This window comes from Myxocyprinus asiaticus, chromosome 32 (genome assembly GCF_019703515.2).
Source record: "Myxocyprinus asiaticus isolate MX2 ecotype Aquarium Trade chromosome 32, UBuf_Myxa_2, whole genome shotgun sequence".
Classification (NCBI taxonomy): Eukaryota; Metazoa; Chordata; class Actinopteri; order Cypriniformes; family Catostomidae; genus Myxocyprinus; species Myxocyprinus asiaticus.
The window spans coordinates 28,632,383-28,657,014 of NC_059375.1; the positions used below are offsets into that span (position 1 = coordinate 28,632,383).

Sequence of the window (24,632 nt, forward strand, 5' to 3'; positions counted from 1 at the left end):
GTTAATCAGAATTTACAATGCATAAAAATAACTGTCAGTTCAACAGACACCTTAAAGTGCATTGTGCAGCAAAGCTACTTTGAATCACTTTAATTTTTTTACTTCATTGTAAATCATTAGAAATATAAAAAAAGACACCAATAATGGGTTTCTTGACATTTACTTAACAAGTACAGATTAATTTAAGGGACAGCTTGACGCTACTTACAGTGGCAAGAAAAATTATGTGAACCCTTTGGAATTAGGTGGTTTTCTACATGAATTGCTCATAAAATGTGATCTCTTCTTTATCAAAGTCACAAGTATAGACAAACAACGTGTTTAAGCTAACAACACACAAACAATAATAATATTTCATGTCTTTATTTAACACATCCCCTTAAATATTCACAGTGCTGTGAAAAAAAAAGTAAGTGAAGCCTTGGATTTAATAATTGGTCGATCCTCCAATGGCAACAATAACCTGCATCAGTTTAGACCTGCACAACGTTCAGAAGGAATTTTGGATCATTCATTCCTTACAGAAGAGCTTCACCTCAGCCATATTCTTAGGATGCCTGGAGTGAATGGCTCTCTTGTGGTCATTCCACAGTATCTCTATTGGGTTAAGGTCTGGGCTCTGACTAAGTCACTACAATAGGTGTATTTTCTTTTTTTGAAGCCATTCTGTAGTGGATTTACTTCAGTGTTTAGGGTCATTATCTTACTGCATCATGCCTTTTTAAGGTTTTCCATACAGTAGACTCATGAACAGAAATGTTAATGATTCCTTCAAGTCTTAAGCTGTAACTCTAGTGTTCTTTTTTACCTCACTGAGCATTCTGCGATGTGCCTTTGAGTCATTTAGGCTGGACAGCCACTTCTAGGGAGATAGCCACCGTACTAAATTGTCTCCATTTATAGACAGTTTGTCTAACTGTGGACAGGTGAATATCTAAGCTCTTAGATGTAACATTTTAACCCTTTCCATCTTTATGAAAAGCAACCATTTTTAATCGTAGGTCTTCTGAGATCTCTTTTTTGTGAGGCATGGTCCATGCCAGAAAATGCTTCTTGTGAATAGCAAACTCAAATCTTTTTATAAGTCAAAGTACCTCTAACCCAATAATCTCTTTTCATTAATTGGATGCAAGGTTTACCAACTCCTGACTTAAATTAGCTTTTGTTGCCTATGGGGTTCACATACTTTTTCCAGCCTACACTGTGAATGTTTGAATGATGTATTCAGTATGTACAAGAACAATACAATAATTTGTGTGTTATTAGTTAAAACAGATTGTGTTTGTTCATTATTGTAACTTAAGGCAGGCATACACGATGCGATTTTCAGCTGTCCTGCGAGCTCCCGACCAATTTTTTGCAGTCGGGAGAGAGAGTGTGCAAATCATTGGTGCTCGTGTGGTCACGGCTTGCATTGTGTGAGAAGAATTACGCGCGGAGCCAAGTAGCTTACGAGCAGCTCATGACCTCCCAATAATTTTTAAAACTGCCTAAAAAATGTGGCCGCTGTCGGCTTGAATTCGTGAAGTGTGTGTGTGCGTTTGAACGAGCCGATTTGGCGATCTTCCTGAAGTAGACCAATCAGTAGAAGGTGTTACAACTCACACGATCAATGAAAACTGAGTGTTCATGAAGCTTTTACACATTTGGAGAAAATGGTCATGTTAAAACTGTGTTTTTCCCATATTATTCCCAACCACATCACTGGGAATGATTCTACAAAAATGCCATACTGTTCTCTGCTCTTCAAACAAATTATTTACCATATGGGTTGCGAAAACAATCTTTATCACTCTGACAGAAAAAGTTGTAAAATTTCCATCATGGTCTATTTTTATTCATCATACTTGCATTCGTTTCAGTTCTAGGGTGGGGTAGGCCTATAGCATCTGTTACAATGGTATATACACAATAGTGGATATGTGAGAGATATTGTTCAACTCCCTAAGTTCAAGTCTGGTGAATCCAAATATGAAAGTTCTACCTGTCAATCAACCGCAACGCTAAAACAAGATTTTTAAACGTTGCTACGTGCGGCTTTAAAGTGCATTTACATGGACAAGACTTCTTCAGCATGTCTGCTATCAACATGCAAGCAGTGACAGTGTGACACATAGGAGAAGAACGTAGTCTACATCTAAAGCTGAATAGTACAGGTAGCCTACTCCACTAAAATAACTCAGAATTCTGCACTAAGCGTCATGTTTGCATTTAGATCAACTATAACTGACAGAAAAGTTGTGCGAATTTTGCGCACTTTCTTTTTAATCTTGTTCGTTTTGTGCACTTTATTATCATGCAGTACTGGCAGCAGCACATGGTCATTATGATTGATGTATGCAGTCATTAAATCAAACAGCCTCCTTTCGAAATCTGAATCTGTCAAATGTCGGACAGCATTTGTAATAAGTTTTCAGATAATGCAGCCCCTGGCCATGCCAGTCTTCTTTTTTATTTCTAAATTGCAAGCTACAAGGAATGAAAGCAATGTCCTCCTCTGGCTTTGTTTTATAATGATAAATAGTGCAAACATTTGTGCGATTGCTCTGGAATTCGCCAGGTCATAAAGTCGTGTCGTGTACCACTGCGTCTGTACGATTATCAGATAAACTTTGTGCAGGGGCTCACGACCTCTAAAGTGTCAGAACTTGCACTGTGTACGCCTGGTTTAAGATGAAGATCAAACCAGATTCAAGACAAATTTGTACATAAATGCTGGTAATTCCAAAGAGTTCACATACTTTTTCTTGTCACTGTATATTAACAGGTTTCCCCACTGTGGTTCTCAAACTTATGTCAGCTTATGTAAATTTAAAAATATGATCAGTCACAGGTGCCCACATTCCAAGTAAAACTGAAATGTGTCCTGATATATCTGACACCATCTCTAGAGCTATGACTCTTTTTATAATAAAGCACTGGTGGTTTTTGCAATTTTGGTATGTGTATAATCAGATAAAGTGCATTTGATGACAGTTTCTGTGTCATTCCATCAATGTAAGCTGGCATGTTTTTACTGCTAATGTTTGATATTTATCAAATCTGTCTACCTCATATTTAAATGATAGTGTTTTGTCATTTATTTTAAGCAATTAAGATATAATCAAGACATCAAATTTAATAATAGGCAAGCAGGTCAAGGAAAAGTCAAGTAAGTGGAAAATGTACAGCCAACAGGTCATTATTGCAAAATAAGTCCTGACAGGATGTGAAAAATTTTAAATAAACCCCCTAATGGGACTTGTGATAATTACTTGCTGACTGTACGTTATCACACAAATTGCATATCTACTTACCCAAATAAATAAATAAACAACATGAAATATTGATTTGAGCTGAATTTATTTTATTATGTAAAAAGAAAGTGATTGCTGAGTGAAAGACAGACATGAAACGTCATGGTTACTTGTGTAACCTCCGTTCCCTGATGGAGGGAACGAGACATTGTGTCAATGTAGTGACACTAGGGGTCACTCTTGGGAGCCCGAGACACCTCTGGTCTTTGATAAAAGGCCAATGAAAATTGGCGAGTGGTATTTGCATGCCACTCCCCCAGACATATGGGTATAATAGGAGCTGGTATGCAACCACTCATTCAGGTTTTATGCTGAGGAGCCGATATAAGGTCCGGCCATTTCAGCGGGTAGTTCAGCGTTGTGGCAGGAGGGACACAACGTCTCGTTCCCTCCATCAGGGAACGGAGGTTACACAAGTAACCATGACGTTCCCTATATGTCACCCACTCGATGTTGTGTCGATGTAGTGAAACTAGGGGTCCCTATACGAAACGCCACAACTGGCTGAACTGTGTTACGTGAACTGGAGGTGTGTGGTGGGCAGACTACTGTGCGCCTCATAGCCAGCACACCAGGTCGACACGTAACCTCCCCCAACATATTTATGAGTGTCGAACAGCCCTTTCTGGGGACAAGTCGACTACCCAAAAGATAAAGACAGGCTTAACCCAGTCGTGGCCTCTTTTCCCCTTCTTTTTTTTTCATTGTGAGTCGTGCAGTAATGTGTTAACATGTTAAATGTTACTACAGTGTACATGCAGTGATGTTCAATATTTGACTGCCAACATTGACTCTCTCTCTTTTTCTCTCTCTCTCTATTTTTCTCTCACTTTTCCTCTCTCGCTCTCTCTTTCTCTTGCTCTCTCTACCTCAGAGTAAATTTGGCTTTGGCCTATACCGAACTAACAGAGGAGTTAGGCAAGTTACAAGCTCTGACCTCCAAACAGACCGAGATATTGCAGAAGGCCTCACAGGAGCCAGCAAGTCCAGGTACAAGGACAAGTTTCACCAGTCATCTATATCTATATCCATAGGCCTATTATACATTATGAAAAAAAATAGCATGCAAATAGCAAAGAAAGATCAATAATCTGTATTCTTAATGCACATATAACAATGACATCATTGTTGTCGGTTACATTTTGAATGCTGAACATTTTATCAATGCAAGTAAGGGGAAGATAAATATGTCTAATGTTTACAATAGTGCACAATAGTTTACAGTAGTGCAATGATAGTGTTTTGTATTTTATTTTAAGCAATTAAGATATAATCAAGACATAAAATCTAAAAACAGGCAAGCAGGTCAAGGAAACGTATTAGGTTGAGAGTCAAGTAAGTGATAATGTACAGTCAACAGGTCATTATTGCAAAATAAATCCTGACAGGATGTGAAATTGTGAAATAAACCCCCTAAAGGTACTAAGTTCAAAATAAACAAAAATGTATAAAAATAGATACAGACACCTAAGGCTGAAATGATCTAAAACAACATTTATACGTCTATGCATTATGCTATGAAATCTATACGTTAACCGGTTCGGGCTGAATTAATTTGAGAAATTTGTGAAGAAGAAAAATGATTAAGAGAAATATCAATACAGTTCTTGCCTTGCGAGCACTAAAATTAAGGGTGTGTTCACACTTGTAGTTCGGTTCTCTTGGTCCGGACCAAAAAAGAAAATTATACATTTAGTCCTGGTTCGCTTAGCATTCACACTGCCATTTTTAACACCGAACCTAAAGATACAAAACAAAAGGCATAAGGATAAGGTCACAACCTGGTTGGACAGCTTTTATGACGTATATTTTGCAACGGAACTAGCCGAACATCCAAAACAATGCTGGCTGCTGGGCAGTATACTGGAAATATGCTCATCGGACCACATGTTAATAAGGAACTTTACCTCCTCATTTGCCCTCTGCTCATTTTGTTTTGCGTACACCACTCTTACTGCTCTTTCTATGTTATCAAATCACGTGATTTTTAGGGTCGCATGTTTTGACATCACATCCTGTTATTGGTCCGTTTAGACGTCTTTGGTCCATGCTGTGTTCATATATCAGTCGAACTGCACCAAAGTTCGTTTGGAAGCGGACCGAGACCCTCTGTTCAGGGGGTCTCGGTCCACTTCTTTGTTGCGCACCAAGGTTCGGATGGCAGCATTCACACTTGTTCAAATGAACCGCACTAACAGAGCAATCACACCAGAGATCGTTTTAATCGAACCAAACCTGCCAAGTGTGAACACACCCTGCCAAGTGCGAACACACCCTAAGAGGTGCTTTAGGTAATAATGAAGTTATCATATTTTCACACTTTAATGAACCTCTTTTATAATAGAAGCACTTTGTCAAACCTATCAACAGTCAGCACAGTGGCTGTGTAAACAGGCTCTTGTCTTAGTGTTGCCTGCATGCATGTTTGCTGTCTCGTTAAATTCCACAAGGATTATTTTTGCTGACATGTTCTGATCACCTCTCACATCAATTGTCTTTTCTTCAGAGTTTAAGAACATAAACAACTCCTTCCTTATCTTTTTGCACCTCTGCACACAACCACACATATGATATAGGAAACCAGACCAAAAGCAGAAGTGGAGATGGAGAAAGAAAAAAAAAACCCTACTGATTCATAGATAGAGGGACTGATTTCTCTAAATAGCTGATTTCAATCTCACTATTGCAGGAAGTTATATGCATGTTAGTCTTAATAGATAGAGGCAGATGCATTTTCTGTACAAGGTCTTGTGTGCCTTCTTTTACTTGAAGGACCACAGGTGGTGGGGTTGAATGCACATGAAAACGATGAATACATGAAGAGAATGGGGAAATCATTACAGATGTCTATCTGTTCATTAGGGTCATTGTGATACAAGTCATAATGGGTTTTATATATTGCAAGTTTATGTTTCTCTCCTCTGCCTTTTGAGATATTTTTCCAGTAGTAAAAACAACAACAACAACAACAACAAAATCTACTCTTCATTTGCCATTCATCACAAAGCTATCTATCCTGAGTTATATTTAAGATGGTTACGTAATAAACTTGTTTCAGGCTTAGTGTTCATACTTATTCTATAGAGCTTCTTTCAGATTCAGATTTTAGGTTAAATTAGCTTCGTCGGCATGGTGAAGAAGCTTAAATCATTGGTAACATTATATACTGTATACACACAAATGTACACACATATGCACTGTAAAAAGGGAAAATGTGCAGGTTTACTCCAAATAGCAATTTCTACCTGATCTGACCCTTAAAATGAACTTCTTGTGACACTTGATATTGACATATTATATAATATCTTAGATTGTATACTGTGTGTGTATATACTGTATATATGAATAAAAAACATGAAATATATATATAAATAAAACAGTGTACATGCAATTTAAAATAATACATTAAAATGTAATAGAAAATAAAATAATAATTAAACCATCAAATAAATATATAAATAATAATAAAATAAAAGTAGAAAAAATCATAAAATGTTATTGAATGTAATTAAAATATCTAGAAATAGATATAGAAAATAAAATAATAATATGAATAATAAAATTAATAATATAAATATATAAATAATAACAGAATATAATAAAAGTAGAAATAATGATGGCTTATATTTCGCAATTTACACAGATGTTTACACCAAATTTTCATTTTGTCATTCTTGGACATTTTTTCTATTTTCTGTGCCCTTCTTCTGGACCCCACTCACTCACACTACCTTTTTGAACTGTTGCCTTGTGGCCGACGCTTCAGAGCTCTGAGCACCAGAACCGTCAGGCACAGGAATAGTTTTTTCCCTCAGGCTATCCATCTCATGAACAGTTAAAACTGCCGCATTGAGCAATAATTAATGTGCAATACACAGCTTAGTCTATTTATATTTATCCAACATACCATACCTCTTCTGCCATTACATTCCCTTGCACTGTATATAACCGATTTGTATTTAGATTTGCACTATGTATGTGTATACATATACACTACCGTTCAAAAGTTTGGGGTCACTTGACTGAAATGTTTCTCATGATCTTAAAAATCTTTTGATCTAAAGGTGTATGCTTAAATGTTTGAAATTAGTTTTGTTGACAAAAATATAATTGTGCCACCATATTCATTTATTTAAATACAAAACTAAAATTGTATTTAAAAAAAAAAAGTTTTTGAAATTGATGACTTGGCCGAATAATTAAGAAAAGCAGCCACTAAGTGCCCAACATTGATGGGAACTCCTTCAATACTGTTTAAAAGAATCCCAGCGTGATACCTGAAGAAGTTGGTTGAGAAAATGCCAAGAGTACATTTCTGCAAAATCTAGGCAAAGTGTGGCCACTTTGAAGATGCTAAAATATAACACAGTTTTGATATATTTTAGATTTTTTTAGTCACAACATACTTCCCATATTTCCATTTCTATTATTCCATAGTTGTGATGACTTTACTGTTATTCTAAAATGTGAAAAAAATTTAAAATAAATAAAGAATGAGTAAGTGACCCTAAACTTTTGAACGGTAGCGTATATGTATATGTATGTGTATGTATGTGTGTTTGTGCGTATATATATATATATATATATATATATATATATATATATTGTCTATTGTGTATTCTATATATACTTTATTTTCAATATTTATTTATTTTATATTCAATTTTTTATATTTTTTAAAAGTCTTGTTGCTGTTTTGTATTGTTGTGTACTGGAAGCTCCTGTCACCAAGACAAATTTCTTGTATGTGTAAGCATACTTGGCAATAAAGCTCATTCTGATTCTGATTCTGATTCTTCTTGTAGTTCAGCGTCACTCTCCTGTCCCTCACCAGAGGCATTCTCCCGTTCCCCAGCGCCACTCCCCAATCCAACAGCGTCATTCCCCAATCCAACAGCGTCACTCCCCTGTGCCCCAGCGCCGTTCCCCTGTGCTGCAGCGTCTCTCCCCTGACATGCATCGGCGCTCACCTCTGCCTGAGTTAAGCAATGGCCCTGCATCCTATTCCAGCAGGCCCACATCCCACCACCTGAGGGCAAGTTTCCAGGGCAGGCGCAGTTACTCAGAAGTAGCTGATCCGTCGGCTTATCAGCGTCCACCGCGGTTCACACTAGACCCGGTGTCCACCCTGCCAAAACCTCGTCCATATGTGGACAGCTACTACAAACAACAGCAACAACAGCAGCAGCAACAACAGCAGCACGGGGGAAGCCAGCATATGAAAGTTCAAAGACAGGGCTCTCAGGCAGGTATGCAAGGGGTGGGAGGAGACGGGGGTTTGGCTGAATCTCCACGGCTGACCAGGGAGCTGTCATTCCACCACTCTGATGTGTCCCACCTGCATTTTGAGCCTCAGCCCAGCCCAGCCCCACTGCATTCATCCCCGCAGCCTCCACAGTCCTCAGAGGATGAGGAGGAGTGGTCCTGCCCTCATCCCATCAGTCCTCCGCAAACACTGGGGGTGTCGAACCCCTCATCAAGCAGCAGAGGCCCCACCTCTTGTACTGCCTTCCCCATTCCGCCCCGCCCCAGCACCCTAAGCTGCCACCCACCTGGATACCTGCATGCAGAGCATGCCCAGTCTTGGCCGTCCATCAACGTGAGTAGCAAATTACATTTAGATATCATTGTCATTTTTTCACACCCTCATTGTTTCAAACCTGTATGACATTTTTTCTTCTGTGGAATACAAAAGGAGATGTTAGGTAAAATATCACAGCCTCAGTCACCATTCACATACATTGTATGCAAAAAAGATGCAATGAAAGTGAATGGTGACTGAGATTAACATTCTGTCAAACATTTCCTTTTGTATTCCACTGAAGAAAGAATGAACTATGGATAAACTGTACAAATGACTTGTACAGTGATCTGTAAGTGATTTAACGAGTGATTAGGCGTTGTTAAATTACTGACTTTTTTTTACTCTATTTGCTTTCTTAATGAATGTTCCTGGTTTTATTGTGAATGATTAATGAGTTCATGTTTGTAACAGATAAAGGTCGGGCAAGGAGGAGCCACTGTAACAGGTAAAGATGGGCAAGGAGGAGGCGGGAACCTTAGTGCAAAACTCAACATAAAACAAACATAAACAAACACACACACACACACACACACACACACATGCAGCACGGCCGCATGCGTCTCTCTCTCTCTCTAACTGTCATCTCCGGCTCCCTCACGTGCACCCTCACGGCCCGGTCATGCCCTCCTCCTTGTCAAACTCCTCCCCTGCCTGAGTCAGGCCGGGACACCACCAGACTGACCTACTCTTCCCCCCATCTCTGGAGGGGAGACGCTGCCCTTCCAGTGGTTCCGTCAACTGATGGTCCACCCCTCCTCCTGGGAACCTGGGGGAGAGACGAGGGGAGGTGTGGGGAAAGGGTGAGCGGGAGACACACGGAGAGAGAGAGAGAGAGAGAGAGAGAGAGAGAGAGACTTGCTCACAGGTTCCTGGACACGCTATCGCCCGGTCCTCAACCGCTCCTCCGCCCTCTGGCAGACAACAGCTTGCTCCTCCCCTTCTCGGCGGACCATCGCTGGAGGGGCCTCCTGGGAACCTGGGGCGGGGTGGTCACGGGGTCCGGGGTTGTGGCGGCATCACCCTCCTGTTGCAGCAAGTTCCAGAACAAGGTAGCGGCGAGGACTCCGCGACAGCGCACCCTCCTCCCTTTTGGGTTTCGGCACCACTGTAACAGTTAAAGGATGGGCAAGGAGGAGGCAGGAACCAGCTGAACAGTCAACATAAAGTTTAATGAGAATCTCAACATAAACCAAACATAAACACACACACACACATGCAGCACAGCCGCGTGCGTCTCTCTCTCGAACTGGTGTCGCCGGCTCCCCTTTATCTCGCTCTCCCACTGATCAGCTGATTCAGCGCCGGACGTGCACCCTCATCGTCACAATGTTAATCCATATAAAAACCAAACTGTCTTTGAATTGTTTTATAAAAATGTAATAACTTATTCTTCCTCTGAAACATCTTTCATTTCCACTTATGTCACTTAGAATAATTGAAATAATTGAATAATATTGAATAATAGCCAGAAAGCTATTTAAGCATTGTTTTAGCAAACTCACATTCAGGTCTGGCTCCTTTATGGTGTGGAACGCCTACTTTTCACGATCAAATCCATTCCCATAATATAAAATCAAGTGCCTCCCTACATTTTTTCTTATTGAATATGCTGTTTTGTTCAAAAATATGTAACTTTATACAAGAAAAATGGGTTGCGAATGGGGATTTACATTGACTGTAAAGATCGTATCAGTTAAGCAATGGATTTTAATCATAATGGCTGTCAAAAGTAACAGTGTACCCTTTGCAGCTGTGGATGGAGACAGAAGAGGAGGGAGACATCAGGAGCTGCCCACTGTGTCAGCTAATCTTCCCTGTTGGTTACCCGGATGATGCCTTGATCAAGCACATTGACTCGCACCTGGAGAACAGCAAGATCTGACACCCACAGCAATGACATGACCTTCTGTTGTTGCACAGTAACATTCATTCACAGCTCCCACTATTTATAGCTGGGTGCCTTTAGAGAGAATGTAGGCGATCCACCTGTGGCCGGTCTCAGAGTCGATAAAAGTGAAACAGAAATCAGTGATAAAATACACAACTAAATATAACAGATACAGTATATCATGAATCCCAAAGAGAGGCCATGAAAGGTTAATAGGCATCCATGAAATATCTCCATCAGGTTTCCTTTTAGTAAATGTATTTACATATATATTTTGGCTCACAGTAAATCAAACTCCAAGTGAGGCAAAGGGCAATGCACATTGCAGTATTAAGGTACTCATTTGTGCTTTTAACTACAGTTCCCATGATCCTTTGCTTTATTTACACTGTGGCATTGCCACTCAATGTGCTTTGTAACCATTAGGAGAAATGAGTAACTGTTCTAGCTAACTGTATTTATGAGGTGCTATGCAGGATGAGACATGAGTGTGAAATAATGAGACACATGGCCAGTGGTTGCATTTTGAGGTAAATATCATTTGAATTTCAGCACTTTACATAAGCTTAATATCCAGTTTACCTTTACCAATATTACTAACACTGAGGTAAAAAAGCAAAACCTTATAGATATAATGTATTTTTTAATACTCCAAGGTCATGCCCTTAAACATACACTCAATGAGTATTTTATTAGGAACACCTGTACACCTACTTATTCATGCTATTATCTAATCAGCCATCATGTGGCAGCAGTGCAATGAATAAAATCATTCAGATACGGGTCAGGAGCTTCAGATAATGTTCACATCAACCATCAGAATGGGGAAAAAAATGTGATCTCAGTGATTTCTACCGTGGCATGATTGTTGATGCCAGATGGGCTGGTCTGAGTATTTTTGTAACTGCTGATCTCCTGGGATTTTCACGCACAACAGTTTCTAGAGTTTACTCAGAATGGTGCCAAAAACAAAAAACATCCAGTAAGCGGCAGTTCTGCAGACAGAAACTCCTTGTTGATGAGAGAGGTCAACAAAGAATGGCCAGACTGGTTCGAGCTGACAGAAAGACTACGGTAACTCAGATAGCCACTCTGTACAATTGTAGTGAGCAGAATAGCATCTCAGAATGCACAACATGTCGAACCTTGAGGAGGATGGACTACAACAGCAGAAAACCACATCGGGAACTTTATTAGGGCCATAGTGTTCCTAATAATGTGCTCAGTGAGTATATCTTAGTTTGGTAAGACTTCCCTTTAACTAGATTATTTGAAATCATGTGTAAACTCAAGATCACTTCTATTTTTTTTTGTCTTCCGGGGTGTTTGGCTGTACAAAGAGGGGAGATTTTTCTTATACATATTCTTAAAGAATTTACTGTCATAATATACATAATGCTTGCAGCTCTGTGCAGATTTTAGCCAACCATTGACAAAACACCAGTTACTGTGTTGTTTCTCAAGACAGTCCAACTGTGATTTCCATAGTAAACTTGGACAATCTGTTTACTGAGCATAGAACAAAATGCTTTCTATGCGCAGTGCTCTCAGTATGGCATACGAAATTGGTATGCCATTTCCAGTTAAATTCCTTGTTTGATCAACCAGTTTATGTGCTTAGCCTACTTCTGAAAAAAATGTTTTGACAAACTAATATATTTTTTCTTTTGATCACATCACAGAGCTCAATAAAATTCTAGCAGTTAAAGCTTTTTTAATGTATGTATTGTAAATGTATACCTGTATTTAATGACAGTTACATGTTTTAACCTGTAAATTCAGCTATATAATATATAGATATGCATTTTGCAAGCTGGAATAACAGCAGCTGGATTGCTGAAGATCTAAAGAAAACCATTGAAACTGCTAATTAAAATGATTTTGTATCGCTGGGATCCAAACGTTAAAGCCACCCTACAAAAAAACAGTTCAGTGTTTTATTAGCTAATTTTAGTGTTAAAATGTCTGCTTATTTGCTCCTTTTCCTGATCTGTAGACTTCATGATGTCAAGGGCACTGGATTTGCTAATAACCCAAATACAGAGGATTTAAAATGGGAAAGCAGCACTAAAAAGTCACCACTGGTTCACATGTGCGAAATGACCAGGCTAAATATGGCAAGAGCAAAATGAGAAGCTATGCTGTCTATCAAATAGTTAGGAAGAGGTTTTATCCAATTTGTTGTCTAATTACACATGGTACCTGCTCATTTTCTAATGGAAAATACTGGATTCGATAAATAGACTGGCCAGCTGTTGTAAATATGAATCATCTATGATGTCACCATTAACTACACAATGAAGGACTAAAAACAAGTGAGAATATGTGGATAAAATGAAATACAATCGAATCAACCAAAGACAGCTTGCTTGTTTTATTCATATCTTTCAGATGATGACCAAGCACCACATAAGCATATTGTATCGAAATATGGTGCAATTGGAAAACGTGGAAAACCTTTGACCATGTGTGCAGATGCGGAAAGTTGCAGCTGAAGTGTAAAGAAAATACATTTCTGCAAAATCGTTTACTAGCGTGCAAAACATCTTTCCATAGCTAATTTATCTAGTACCCTTGTTCACAAACTTGCAGAGTAGAAGCAAAGGAAAACTTCAGCCATTATTCACAAAGAGTTCACTCAGGAGTTATTTAAAGAGCTACTGCTGTTTTCTTGTTCCTCAAGACAATGTTTTTCTCCTACAATGGCAAAATAGCAAACTGAATACTTTTTTGAATGCTCAAAATATATGGTCTCTCTTTTGCCCTGTTGTTTGGTGTGACTTTTTTGTGATATTCTTAAATAACTCAGGGGATAAAACTTTGTGAATATGGCTCCTTGACCATACACGATTAACCTCCACAGGGACAAAGTGATAACTCGCCAAATCTACTAAAGAGCTACGAGGACACTAATGAGGGGTAGAGATATTTTGTGATAGCATTAAGGTATTTCAAAGAAAATGGGAACAATAAACACTGAAAATGAATGCATATTGTGTCAAAATATTTCTTATGTAAATACTATGTGAAATAAAATGGAACATGCACCGATTTAATGTCATGTGTTTTCCTTTACATTGTTCTTCATGCTTCAGTCTTTTCAAGAATTATCACAATTCTCTCGTGACTGAGGAATGGTATTACTTTTGGTATTGCTATTACTACCTACACGGTTGATAATGCATTGCTAAACAAAATAGTAAAAGATACATTTTGTCATATTTCAAATCCAAATCCCTGCATCTCAATGTCTTAAATTATACAGCATATGAATGGACATTTAGATTTTTCTCATGTGAATTTATGACCAAAAGTATATTTTAGGATCTCTAATGTCAAAGACCTGAGAAATCATGTTTTTGTTTTGCATCAAAATCCATCATGCTGTTTTCATTCATTGAATTTATAGTAATCACAGAGAATGTTTTATTCAAGTATTGTTTAAAAATACATCTCGTATGTTTTCCTTTAATTCCCCCACCCCACTTCCAACTCTTTGTGTCATTTCTCTGCCACATGCATACACACACTCAGTGAGAGAAGCACTTCTCTGAAGTTCACAGGATGAACCGCCCATCCGCTCAAAACCACATGCTCTCCGTCAAGTGCTCAATACTTTCTTTCTCTCTCTTCTTTCTCCTATTCTCTCCACCTCTTTATCTCTTTCTCTCAATTTCTTTTCTTCTCTTTCTCCTTTTATTTCTTTACATTGTCACATAAACACACATATGCAAACAAACACATGCTTGCATGGACACATGCCCTTACCTAAAACATTTCAGTATGTGTCAAACATAAGTTTTAGTAAAATTATTTAAAGCTAAAACACAGTGTAATCAAAGGCAAGCTAAAAAAAATTATTTCAGCATGTTTTTATCAACTTATCAGCATACATTGACATTTATTTAACTTAAACTTAATAAGTATTTTCAAACACTTTGGCCTTTGCTTTGAATTTATTGAAGTTCAAAGTCAAAGCTTTATTGTTATACACCGTAAAAATCGCCAGGTCACATAAAAATCTAAATTAACTGGTTTAAATCAAGTCAAACATATTTAACATTTTATTTAGGTTACAGATTACAGTGTACCAAGTACAATGAATTTTTTACACTCTTATATTATTAAAAAAAGACAACTTTATGCATCAGTATCAGAACATACAGCAAAGTTAAAAATAAGATATAATATATAAATAAAATATTATAAATAATATATTTTATATCATATAAATAATAAATATGTATATATTACATATTATTTTTCATATATATATACATATATATTGAGAGAGAGAGAGAGAGAGAGAGAGAGAGAGAGAAAGATATGCAATGTAAAAATATAAAAAGAACTCATTAAAAACTCTATAAAAAATTTTTTATAACTTATAATTCTTCGAGTGCTTTGGGGTAAGTACATAAGATTCCCCTAATGTTATTTTCACTTTCAAAATTTAATGGATATTTGACCTGAACTGTAACAATATTTAATCATAGATCTGTTAAAAACAGCGGAAGAAACATATTGGCTGAGAATTTCCAAAGAAGTGGCTTTCCGAAGTTTATAGCTGGAAATTTTTCTTTGTCTGACGTTCATGAAAAAATACAATAGAAACAACTTGATGTAAGATAAGAGCAACACCATCTTCTCTTCCTCGAAGTTTGGCAGTTGTCTTGACAAATTTGTTAAGGCCTTAGTGAAAATGACTAAGATCTCAAAAATGCACGGAGAACAAACTGATTCTTCCAGAAATTCATGATCTGTAAAAGCATGTTACCTTAATCTTGATCAACATATAAGTCAAAATCCTTCATGAAAAACGCATGGAAAAAAAGGACACCTTGCTGACGATAATGGAATTTTGGTCAAATACATGCTTTTTTCTGTGTAAAAAAAATCCATAATATGCATCAAATGTATACTGATATATAGGCCTATGATTGAAATGGCAAGTGATAACAATGTATCTGCATTTAGAAAAATTAATAAAACCTATAATTAACTGCAGAAATCATACACTCCACTGCCATATTGAAAGTTTACGTCTCCTCCCAACTCGGAAACTCAGGTATCAAAATTATTTTCCCAGTTTCCCAGAGTTTCCCATTCATAATTGTGGGGGGCTATTAATGTGCAACTTCCAAGAAGGAAACTAGTATTTGCAATAATTCTGAAAGCAACATGAAGGTAGCATAACTCTATCGCCCTTGAGTACTGAGGTTTGCTCCCGCCACAGAAACACAAGAACGCACGTTAAGCATGTTCAACCGGACCGCACATTTGCAATGCGATGTCATCTGCATTCACATATTTGCGTAAAGTATGTTTCGGCCTTTACCAACGTTGCCTTTCACCCTGTATTCCACAAACTGAGCATCTCATAAAGGTAGGTTCTTACCCTAATCACTAGTATTTTCAGTAAATATTAATAACTTTGCCACTTCCAGGTAAAATTTTAATAAATAATATTGTATGTGTTTGCCTTATTCTCAGTACGGATGATCTTAGGGACTTTGGGTCACATACAATGGTGGATTTTGGCTAATTACTCAATCCATAAATGCCTTGAAACGGTCTTAAGTCAAAGAGGACTGAATTAGGTGAGAAATGTTTTAAATGAGGCCCCTAATAATTTCTTAATGTCTTAATAAAGGGCATTTGTTACTCTTGCATAGCATTTTATCTCAAATGGGGAATTATTTAATTGAAGAGACAAAAACAAAAAAAAAAAAAAAAAAAAAGCAGTGTAAATGTCACATTTGAAAATTAGCCATACGCAATTACTTCCGTATATATAAAACCCTTCAAGTTTTATACTGTGCTCTCCGCTGTTTGTCAAACCTTGATTTGCTTGTTTGATAGTCTAATCCTAATATCATAACCTCAAAGACTAAAGTAATGACATAATAATTACAACAGTTTTAAAAACTTATTTAACTATACAATACAAAAACAAAACAAGTTTTTTCCCAGAAATATTGTGAGTGTAATATTACAATACTTAAATGATGCTAAAACAATGTGCATGTATTGGTCTAAAAGCTATATGCCCTTATCTTTTCTTCTTTTTTTAACAAACCTATCAGTTTTCTTGAGAAAAAGACTTGAAGATAACAATATCGATCATATTTTCATGTGACAATCTGATGTTATATTCCAGTGCTGCTCACATTTTAGTTAAGCATCATAAACATAGAACTGAATGTTACAGTAAGTTAGCAAGGTCATATCTTACATGTAATCTGTCTTGCCTCAGTATCCCTGTGTATCCTACATTTTCCACTAGATGGCCAGGAAGATCACAAGAATGAGCTCTTTCACTGTCCATTACGTTCCATACACAGAACATTCAGCAGCAGGTTAAGTATAACAATGCTATTTTAACATTGTATGACTACCCTTCTGTGAGTGAAGCCAATAACCTGTTTAAGATAATGTCTGTTTTTAATAATCTTTCTCTTAAAGGAATATGCTGGGTTCAGTATAAGTTAAGCTCAAATGACAGCATTTGTGGCATAATGTTGATTACCACAAAAATGAATTTAGACTCATCCCTCCTTTTCTTTAAAAAAAGAAAATCTATGTTACAGTGAGACACTTACAATGGAAGTGAATGGGGCCGATTTTTGGATGGTTTAAAGGCAGAAATGTGAAGCTTATAATTTTATAAAAGCACAAACATTAATTCTTCTGTTAAAACTGATGTATTATTTGAGCTGTAAAGTTGTTTAAATCGTAATTTGCAGTCATTCTAGGGTTTTAGGGTTTGTTGGCATTACAACATCATGGCAATGAAGTTGCAAAATTGTCTATACCTTTACACAGAAAACAAGTAAGTGATTTTATCACACTCAAATCATGTTAACACGCATATTGTTTATGTCTTGTGGCTATACTTTCGAAATAGTGAGAATTGTGACGTTTACAGATTGGCCCCATTCACTTCCATTGTAAGTGCCTCACTGGAACCCAGATTTTAGCTTTTTTTTTTTTTTTTATGAAAAGGAGGGTCAAAATTTATTGTTAAATAATAAATATTATGCCACAAATGCTGTTGATTGAGCTTAACTTGTACTGAACCCAGAATATTCCTTTAAATGTCATATGTATATCTGTAAAAAAAATTATGGATAGACATTAATTACAAACCAAAATAGCATACAGACACTTTCCTTCATGGAAATGCAAAATGAGAACATTTCTGTAATTTCTACTCAATTGAATGAGTTTTGATAGTTTCAACTCAATTTATTTATCAGTAATTAAATTCAGTGGTTAAAAAAGTTAGTGAACATTGTTAGTGCTGTTTGGAACTTTGGCACGGCTTTGATTTTACTTTAAAATGAAAGACCGCAATTAAACATAATTGTAAATTTTTAGTTGGTTGAAATTTGTTTACAGTTTATCTGCTGGTTTGATTGTTACCATAATGATCTAATGTGGTCCACCAAAAGTGTCCCTCTTTAGTGACAGTGCAGCAGATCTTGCATGTCAAACAGAATGAGGTTGGTAGTACACTAGATCATCACACAGGGCAGGGATCAAAAAGTGCAGTGCTGGGGTGATTCTGCTCTTTAAACAGGCGAGTTGCCACAATGAGCCAATCAGGGCAGGGTGAGGCATCGACATGGAGCATGAAGCAGTGACCTGCATTTGAACTGCTGACCTGTGTAAATCACCCCTATGGATGATGGGACATGCACTACCACACTCACAACATGGCGCTTCAGCAAGCACAAGATGGCCCTGGGCGAGAGTGACGGAGAAGTGGAGTGGAGGAAATGGAAGTGGAGAGGGCAATTGGAGGAGTTAAATGTGTGGAGTTGGGACAGTTTATTTAGTAGGATTTTACTATGGAATGACCATTGCATTTGTGCATTTGGCAAACACTTTTATCCAAAGTGACTTTTTAAGAGCATTTAAGGTATTTTAAACAATTTATTATTTTGTGTACTCCCTGGGATTCAACCCATGACCTTGGCGTTGTTAGTGCTATACCAGTTGAGCTACAGGACCAAAAAGAGATCATTGGGATCAGAGAAAGACAAACATAAGGCTGTGCTTAGAGTATAAACTGATGCCCTGTTGTGCCCCTTTTCCTGCATCGCTGGTCTCTATAGGAAAACCAAGAACAGAGTCATGTTGTCAGAAATAACAGCAAAAAGTATCAAGGAAAAGACAATTGTGTGTAGAGTTCATGACATCGACGTCTGTTATTGAACTCGGCATGCTCTTTGTCCATTATTTTTTAAGATCACTTATTCATCCATGAATAATGTTCCCTTGACCTCAATTACACAACTAAACACAGCATTTATTGGCAAAATAAGAGTGGTGTTTAAAAATGTATTTGTTGTTGGCCCTCTCCTGGTTTGCTCGTACGGTGATAGCAAAAATAAAATTTTAACCTCTATAAACACCTTTTTAAAACTAGAAAGTATAACAGTAATGCCATGTATTTAAGGAATAAGGTAAGAGAGGCTGTGGTATATATATTTTTTATTTTATTTTAGTAGATGAGATTAATTCAATTGTTTAAAAAATAATAATAATAAAGATAAAAATGCCCCTGAAAATCAAATCCAGGAACAAATATTGCCTAAAGAATTTAATTTCTGACACGTAGTGCCAAGCAGTGATGTAGTGACGTGCTTTGTGTCATAACTGTTACTATATTGTGGATTTTAGCACAAAATATCAATTTTATACTGTATGGTTCATTGCATACCACAGATTTTACACAGCACACTAACTTGAAGTATGCTATTGCACAGCCTGGTGTGAAACCTCTTCGTGTTTAGCCCAGCTGACCCCATTTCTATGAGTGAATTTGACCTCATCAAAGAGATTTGAGGGTTTACATTTCAGTACATGTTTCAGTGATTTGTAACCATATCAACAAAACACAGTGTCACTACTGTTTATATTAGTGACAAATTTGTTTTACATGTATGTGCCAAAGCAGAATTGCTTGATCTCCAACACTTAAATTCTTGGTTTGTGAAGTGGATTAGAGGTCGGGTCCATAGATGAAATCAATAGCTGTGGAAAACGACACATGTTTTTATTAAGCTTTGTGGTAGCACCTTGCAAGTTATGTGGTTTAACACAAACCCCATTTCCTCATTAGTGGCATGCTCGTAGTATGCTTAAAGAGATAGTTCATCCAAGACTTAAATGTTGATCTGTTTCTCACCCACACCTATTATATCACTTCTGAAGACATATATTAAACCACTGGAGTCGTATGTATTACTTTTATTTTGCCTTTATGTGATTTTTGGAGCTTCGAAGGTCTGGTCACCATTCAATTGCATTGTTTGGACCTACAGAGCTGAGATATTCTTCTAAAAATCCACATTTGTGTTCAGCAGAAGAAAGAAAGTCATACTCATCTGGGATGGCATGAAAATGAGTAAATGATGGGAGAATTTTCATTTTAGGATGAACTATCCCTTTAAGAGAGGAGTTTAGTGTGACCGTGGGTAAGTTTCCACTAACAGGAAGGATGACTCGTACTCCCCAATCATGAGTGTTAAAACAGGGTAATGATCAAAATTTATAAACGTTCTAAACAGCAAATGAATAAATCAACACATTTCATCTACATTTTCTCTCTTTTTTAAACTTTTAGCAATCATCCAGGTGTTTTCTTTTGTAAGGTGGCTTCATTTACTCTTGTGACTGATGCTGCAGCAATGTTCATCTGTCAGGTTGCATTTCAGCTCTGTGTTTGGCTGACATGAAGTGCAACTTAGCAACGCTCATTATTAGCTGTTGCCGTATGGCAAAGGAGTGGCACAGCACTTTTTTTCCATGCAGCAGTATCACAGCTCCGATCTGTCACCCTTTGCTAACCATAATGTGTGAAAGTAAGATGTGTTGCGCCTATTAGCACTTTCTGGCAAGGCTGGCATGCTGATCTGTCCTCCCTGGGGAGCCAGGCAATATGGTGGCCCGCACTCTGGGCCTGCTAGACAGGGCGCCCACTGTCACTCTGCATCAGCTCGACATCAACTGCCCAGTCAGGCAGCGATATAGACACACACACACACACACACACACACACACACAAATCAAAACACGATTAATTCCTATATACCATTTCTGTCTGCCAGTTTTCCATGTGATATGTAGAGATATGCGTAGAAATGCTACAAATCAATTAATGTGTAAAATGTATGCGTTGTATTATGTATTGTATAGTAATCTAAAGGTGTTTCAGGTGAACAGTCAATCAACAAAATTATTTAATTTGTTTAACCCAACACTTTATTAACATCTTATTTCATGTCTACACTCAAAAGTGGTACCTGCAGTTGTTACCTTAAAGCTGAAGTATGTAATTTCTGAGCTACAAGCACCACCGAATGGAATTGCAAAACTAAACAATGTTTAAAACAGCTTTCTGAATACGACCCTCATCTGCTGTTGTTCAGACAGTCAGATAGACCAGCCCCCAATTTACGCCATTTGTTGAGTAACGTTGCTGGGGTGGGTCTAAGTGGGCCGCTCAAAACAAACACAGGAATTTTTATATTGCCACACAGACACAGTGGCCCAGTTTCCACCTGGTATTACGATGCGTTTCAGGTGATCCGATCACATGTGATCAGGTGAGAGACATCGCTGTTTACACCTGGTTGTTTAAATGTGTCTCCTGTGACCACCTGTGTTTGGATTTGGAGGGGAGGGTCTCTGTTTCATAATGACATACATCAATCACTATGTCAGTGTGTTACTGCATGATATTAAAGTGCAACAAAGTCAGAAAAGACAAAAAAAAGCATGAAAAAAAGAGTTTTTTTCTCCCAGATGAGGTTGAAATTCAATCTAACCACAAACGCAATGTCAAGCAGAATTATCTGTTATTTTAGTGGATTAGCTGTATAAAAGGAGCTTCAGGTGTTCGTGCTTGTCATCTGTGTTAATATAAGACACACTAAAGAAGATCCGTGAAGCTTTCTTATTGTGTATGTATCGCTTTTTACAATCTTATCAGATCAGATGGTTATTTCCTTTTAAAGCCGCTCGTAACCGGCAAAGTTTAAACTCTTGTTTAAGTGCAGTGGTTGATTGACAGGTGAGGGGTGGCGCTTCACTGTACTGGAACACAAACAGGATGGATTAGCATTTACACCTCAAATGCGATGTGGTCACATGCATTTTTGACCACATTTGTATGTGGTTTTTGTGATCCATCCACAAAATGGTTTAGACCCCGTTTAAACCTATATTAGGGGCTGAACACATGTAATCGAATCACCTGAAACACATCTTAATACCAGGTGGAAATGGGGAAAGTGTTTACAGTTTTCAAGCAAATTAATCTATGAATGGCTTACTTATGACTGTCTCTGCATATTAAGCTGGGAAAGAAGAAAGTATTTTAACACTGAAAAAGTTACATACTTTAGATTTATGGAGCTATTTCTACCTGATCTAACCCTTAAAATTACTTTTATACAGTGTAGTCAGGTTGATTCAGTGATGCTAATTTATATTTTTGACTTGAATCAAACCAGTTAATTTAGATGTTACCACATGAAGCATATTTTTTATATTTTGCATTTCAATAACAAAACTAAGAGAGAAAAAAACATGATTAAAGAGACTTTTTTGTTCTGTGGAAAAAAAAAGGTAGTTGGCAGAATGTCAAAGATTTTCTTTTCCGGGGCCTGGGTAGCTCAGCAAGTTAATATGCTGACTACCACCCCTGGAGTCACGAGTTTGAATCCAGGGCATGCTGAGTGACTCCAACCAGGTTTCCTAGCTACCAAATTGGCCCGGAAGCTAGGGTGGGTAGAGTCACATAGGGTAACCTCCTCGTGGTCGCTATAATGTGGTTCGCTCTCGGTGGGGCACATGGTGAGTTGTGCATGGATACCATGGAGAATAGCATGAAGCCTCCACACATGCTATGTCTCTGCGGTAACGTGCTCAACAAGCCACGTGATAAGATGCGTGGATTGACAGTCTCAGATGTGGAGGCAACTGAGATTCGTCATCTGCCACCCAGATTGAGGCGAGTCACTACACCACCACGAGGACTTAGTGAACATTGGGAATTGGGCATTCCAAATTGGGGAGAAAATCATTCTCTTACATTGTCTGAAAAGGAGCAACTTGGAAATTCTGCTAGATAACTCCTTTTGTGTTCCATGCAATATATAAAGTCAAACAGGTTTGGAAACAACACAAGTAATGATGACAGAATTTTTATTTTGGAGTGAACTATCCCATTAACCAAATTAAATAAATACATAGTATAGTCTGTATCAACATGAAACAACATGAATATATTAGGTTACACCAACACAATTTTTTTTAATGGTTAGCTCAGGTAGACATTAATCCTTAAGGTAAAACTTAGAGGTTGCCAGGGTATTTAGTATTGAATTACATTTGAATTTTAAATAATTCAACAAATCATTACCAATAAATTAATTTGAATAATTACCTTAAAGTGGATGGCATACAATACATAAAGCTCCAAAGGTCTGTGTACTTTAAATCAGAGTTCATTGTGTTTGAGATGGTGGTGTGAAAAGGTTAAGTACCTGCCAGTGAGGTCACCGACCTTGATCTCAGCATGCTGGGGCCTGATCCTGACCTGCTACTGAGCAGAAACACTCCGCAGAACTCATGCAACATTTGAAGAAAGGTCAAGAGTGAAAAACATCAAATAATATCTTCTTCCAACACCAGCTGACCCAACACATTGGGAGTCACTTTTAAAGGCCACACATATTTTGTATTTGTGGAAAGTGCCAAACACAAAATTCACAGGTTTGTTTATTAATTATGTCGTGGCACACGGAGACTCTTTAAAAGATCGAAAAATGTAGACAGTATGTGGTGATAACGTAGCTTGTGGCTGAAAATAGTCCCCACGCTTGTCTACAACGTGCTATCTTGTTAAGCTGACATCACAGCTTCCTTCCAGTGATCTCCAGTGCTGCCCAGTGGGCAGGTGTGTGGCTGGTGAGGTATCATTGCCTGGTGCCAGGGATCAGTTGGTTTTTGACCTGAAATTAATTTAAGATTAAGTGAGCCAGAGGTAGCACGGATGGAGTTCTGCTAGAAGCAGAAGCATGAGGGGGCTGGGTGGTCTACCGGTCTGTCACAGCTCCATGCCTGGCTACTCAAGTTCACATTAACAGTGACCAGACAAAGTAGTGACATGTCCCAGCCCGCAGGGGCCGGTGCAGACACATACACACACGAGACACACGACACATACCCACACACTCATTCGAGTACGTATACACAAAATGCACATGCATATGCGTTCAAATGCACACAAATATCCATATATGCCCTCCGGGGTTGGGAGGGTCAATTTCAGTTCATTTTAGTCAGTTGAGGAAATGCAGCCTAATTCATTCTCACATTTCTAACATTTTAATTTAACAGAATCAAAGAAATTTAAATATTTTTCCTCAAGAAATATTTGAAACACAATCTAATTGCACTACATATGGGTATAGTCTGCTGTAGCTATAATAAAGACTAGAAAAGTTTGGGAAACCTGTTTGAAAACAGTCAAAGGACGAATTCACTATACAGTTGCGGCACTTTTGCACGTGATATTTTAGCGCAAAAACCTGCTAACCACCCGCAATCTAGTTTCAGTGGGTGCAATCAGCGCTGAAATAGCGCTGCATCTTGAGTATTTACATTAGTTCATTGTCATTCCTTTCAGCATTTATTTCATTTATATGTAAATTAGGCTCATTATAGAATGAGCTTGATTCACAAACCTCTGTGCTATTTGCCCAGTGTAATAAACATAGCGCTGTTACCACCCGAGGAAAGCAGGTGGTAAACTGAATCTTATTTTAAAGAGATGTTTGTGTAATAT

The 24,632-nt window shown here is 37.7% G+C and overlaps 1 protein-coding gene across 3 annotated transcripts in view; it reads left to right on the forward strand.

Annotated features, from left to right (window-relative positions):
• Positions 1-13,813, forward strand: part of LOC127422933 (TANK-binding kinase 1-binding protein 1-like) — a 71,046-nt gene extending 57,233 nt beyond the window's left edge. For 2 of the 3 annotated variants that reach the window (XM_051666798.1, XM_051666799.1), the window contains exons 8-10: positions 4,171-4,286; positions 8,102-8,895; positions 10,631-13,813. In XM_051666798.1, the coding sequence (XP_051522758.1) occupies positions 4,171-4,286; positions 8,102-8,895; positions 10,631-10,762 (1,042 nt within the window). In that variant the 3' untranslated portion in view covers positions 10,763-13,813. Of the gene's footprint in view, positions 1-4,170; positions 4,287-8,101; positions 8,896-9,291; positions 9,326-10,630 lie in introns of all 3 variants that reach the window. The other variant, XM_051666800.1, reaches the window with a different exon arrangement.
• The last annotated feature ends 10,819 nt before the right edge of the window (positions 13,814-24,632 follow it).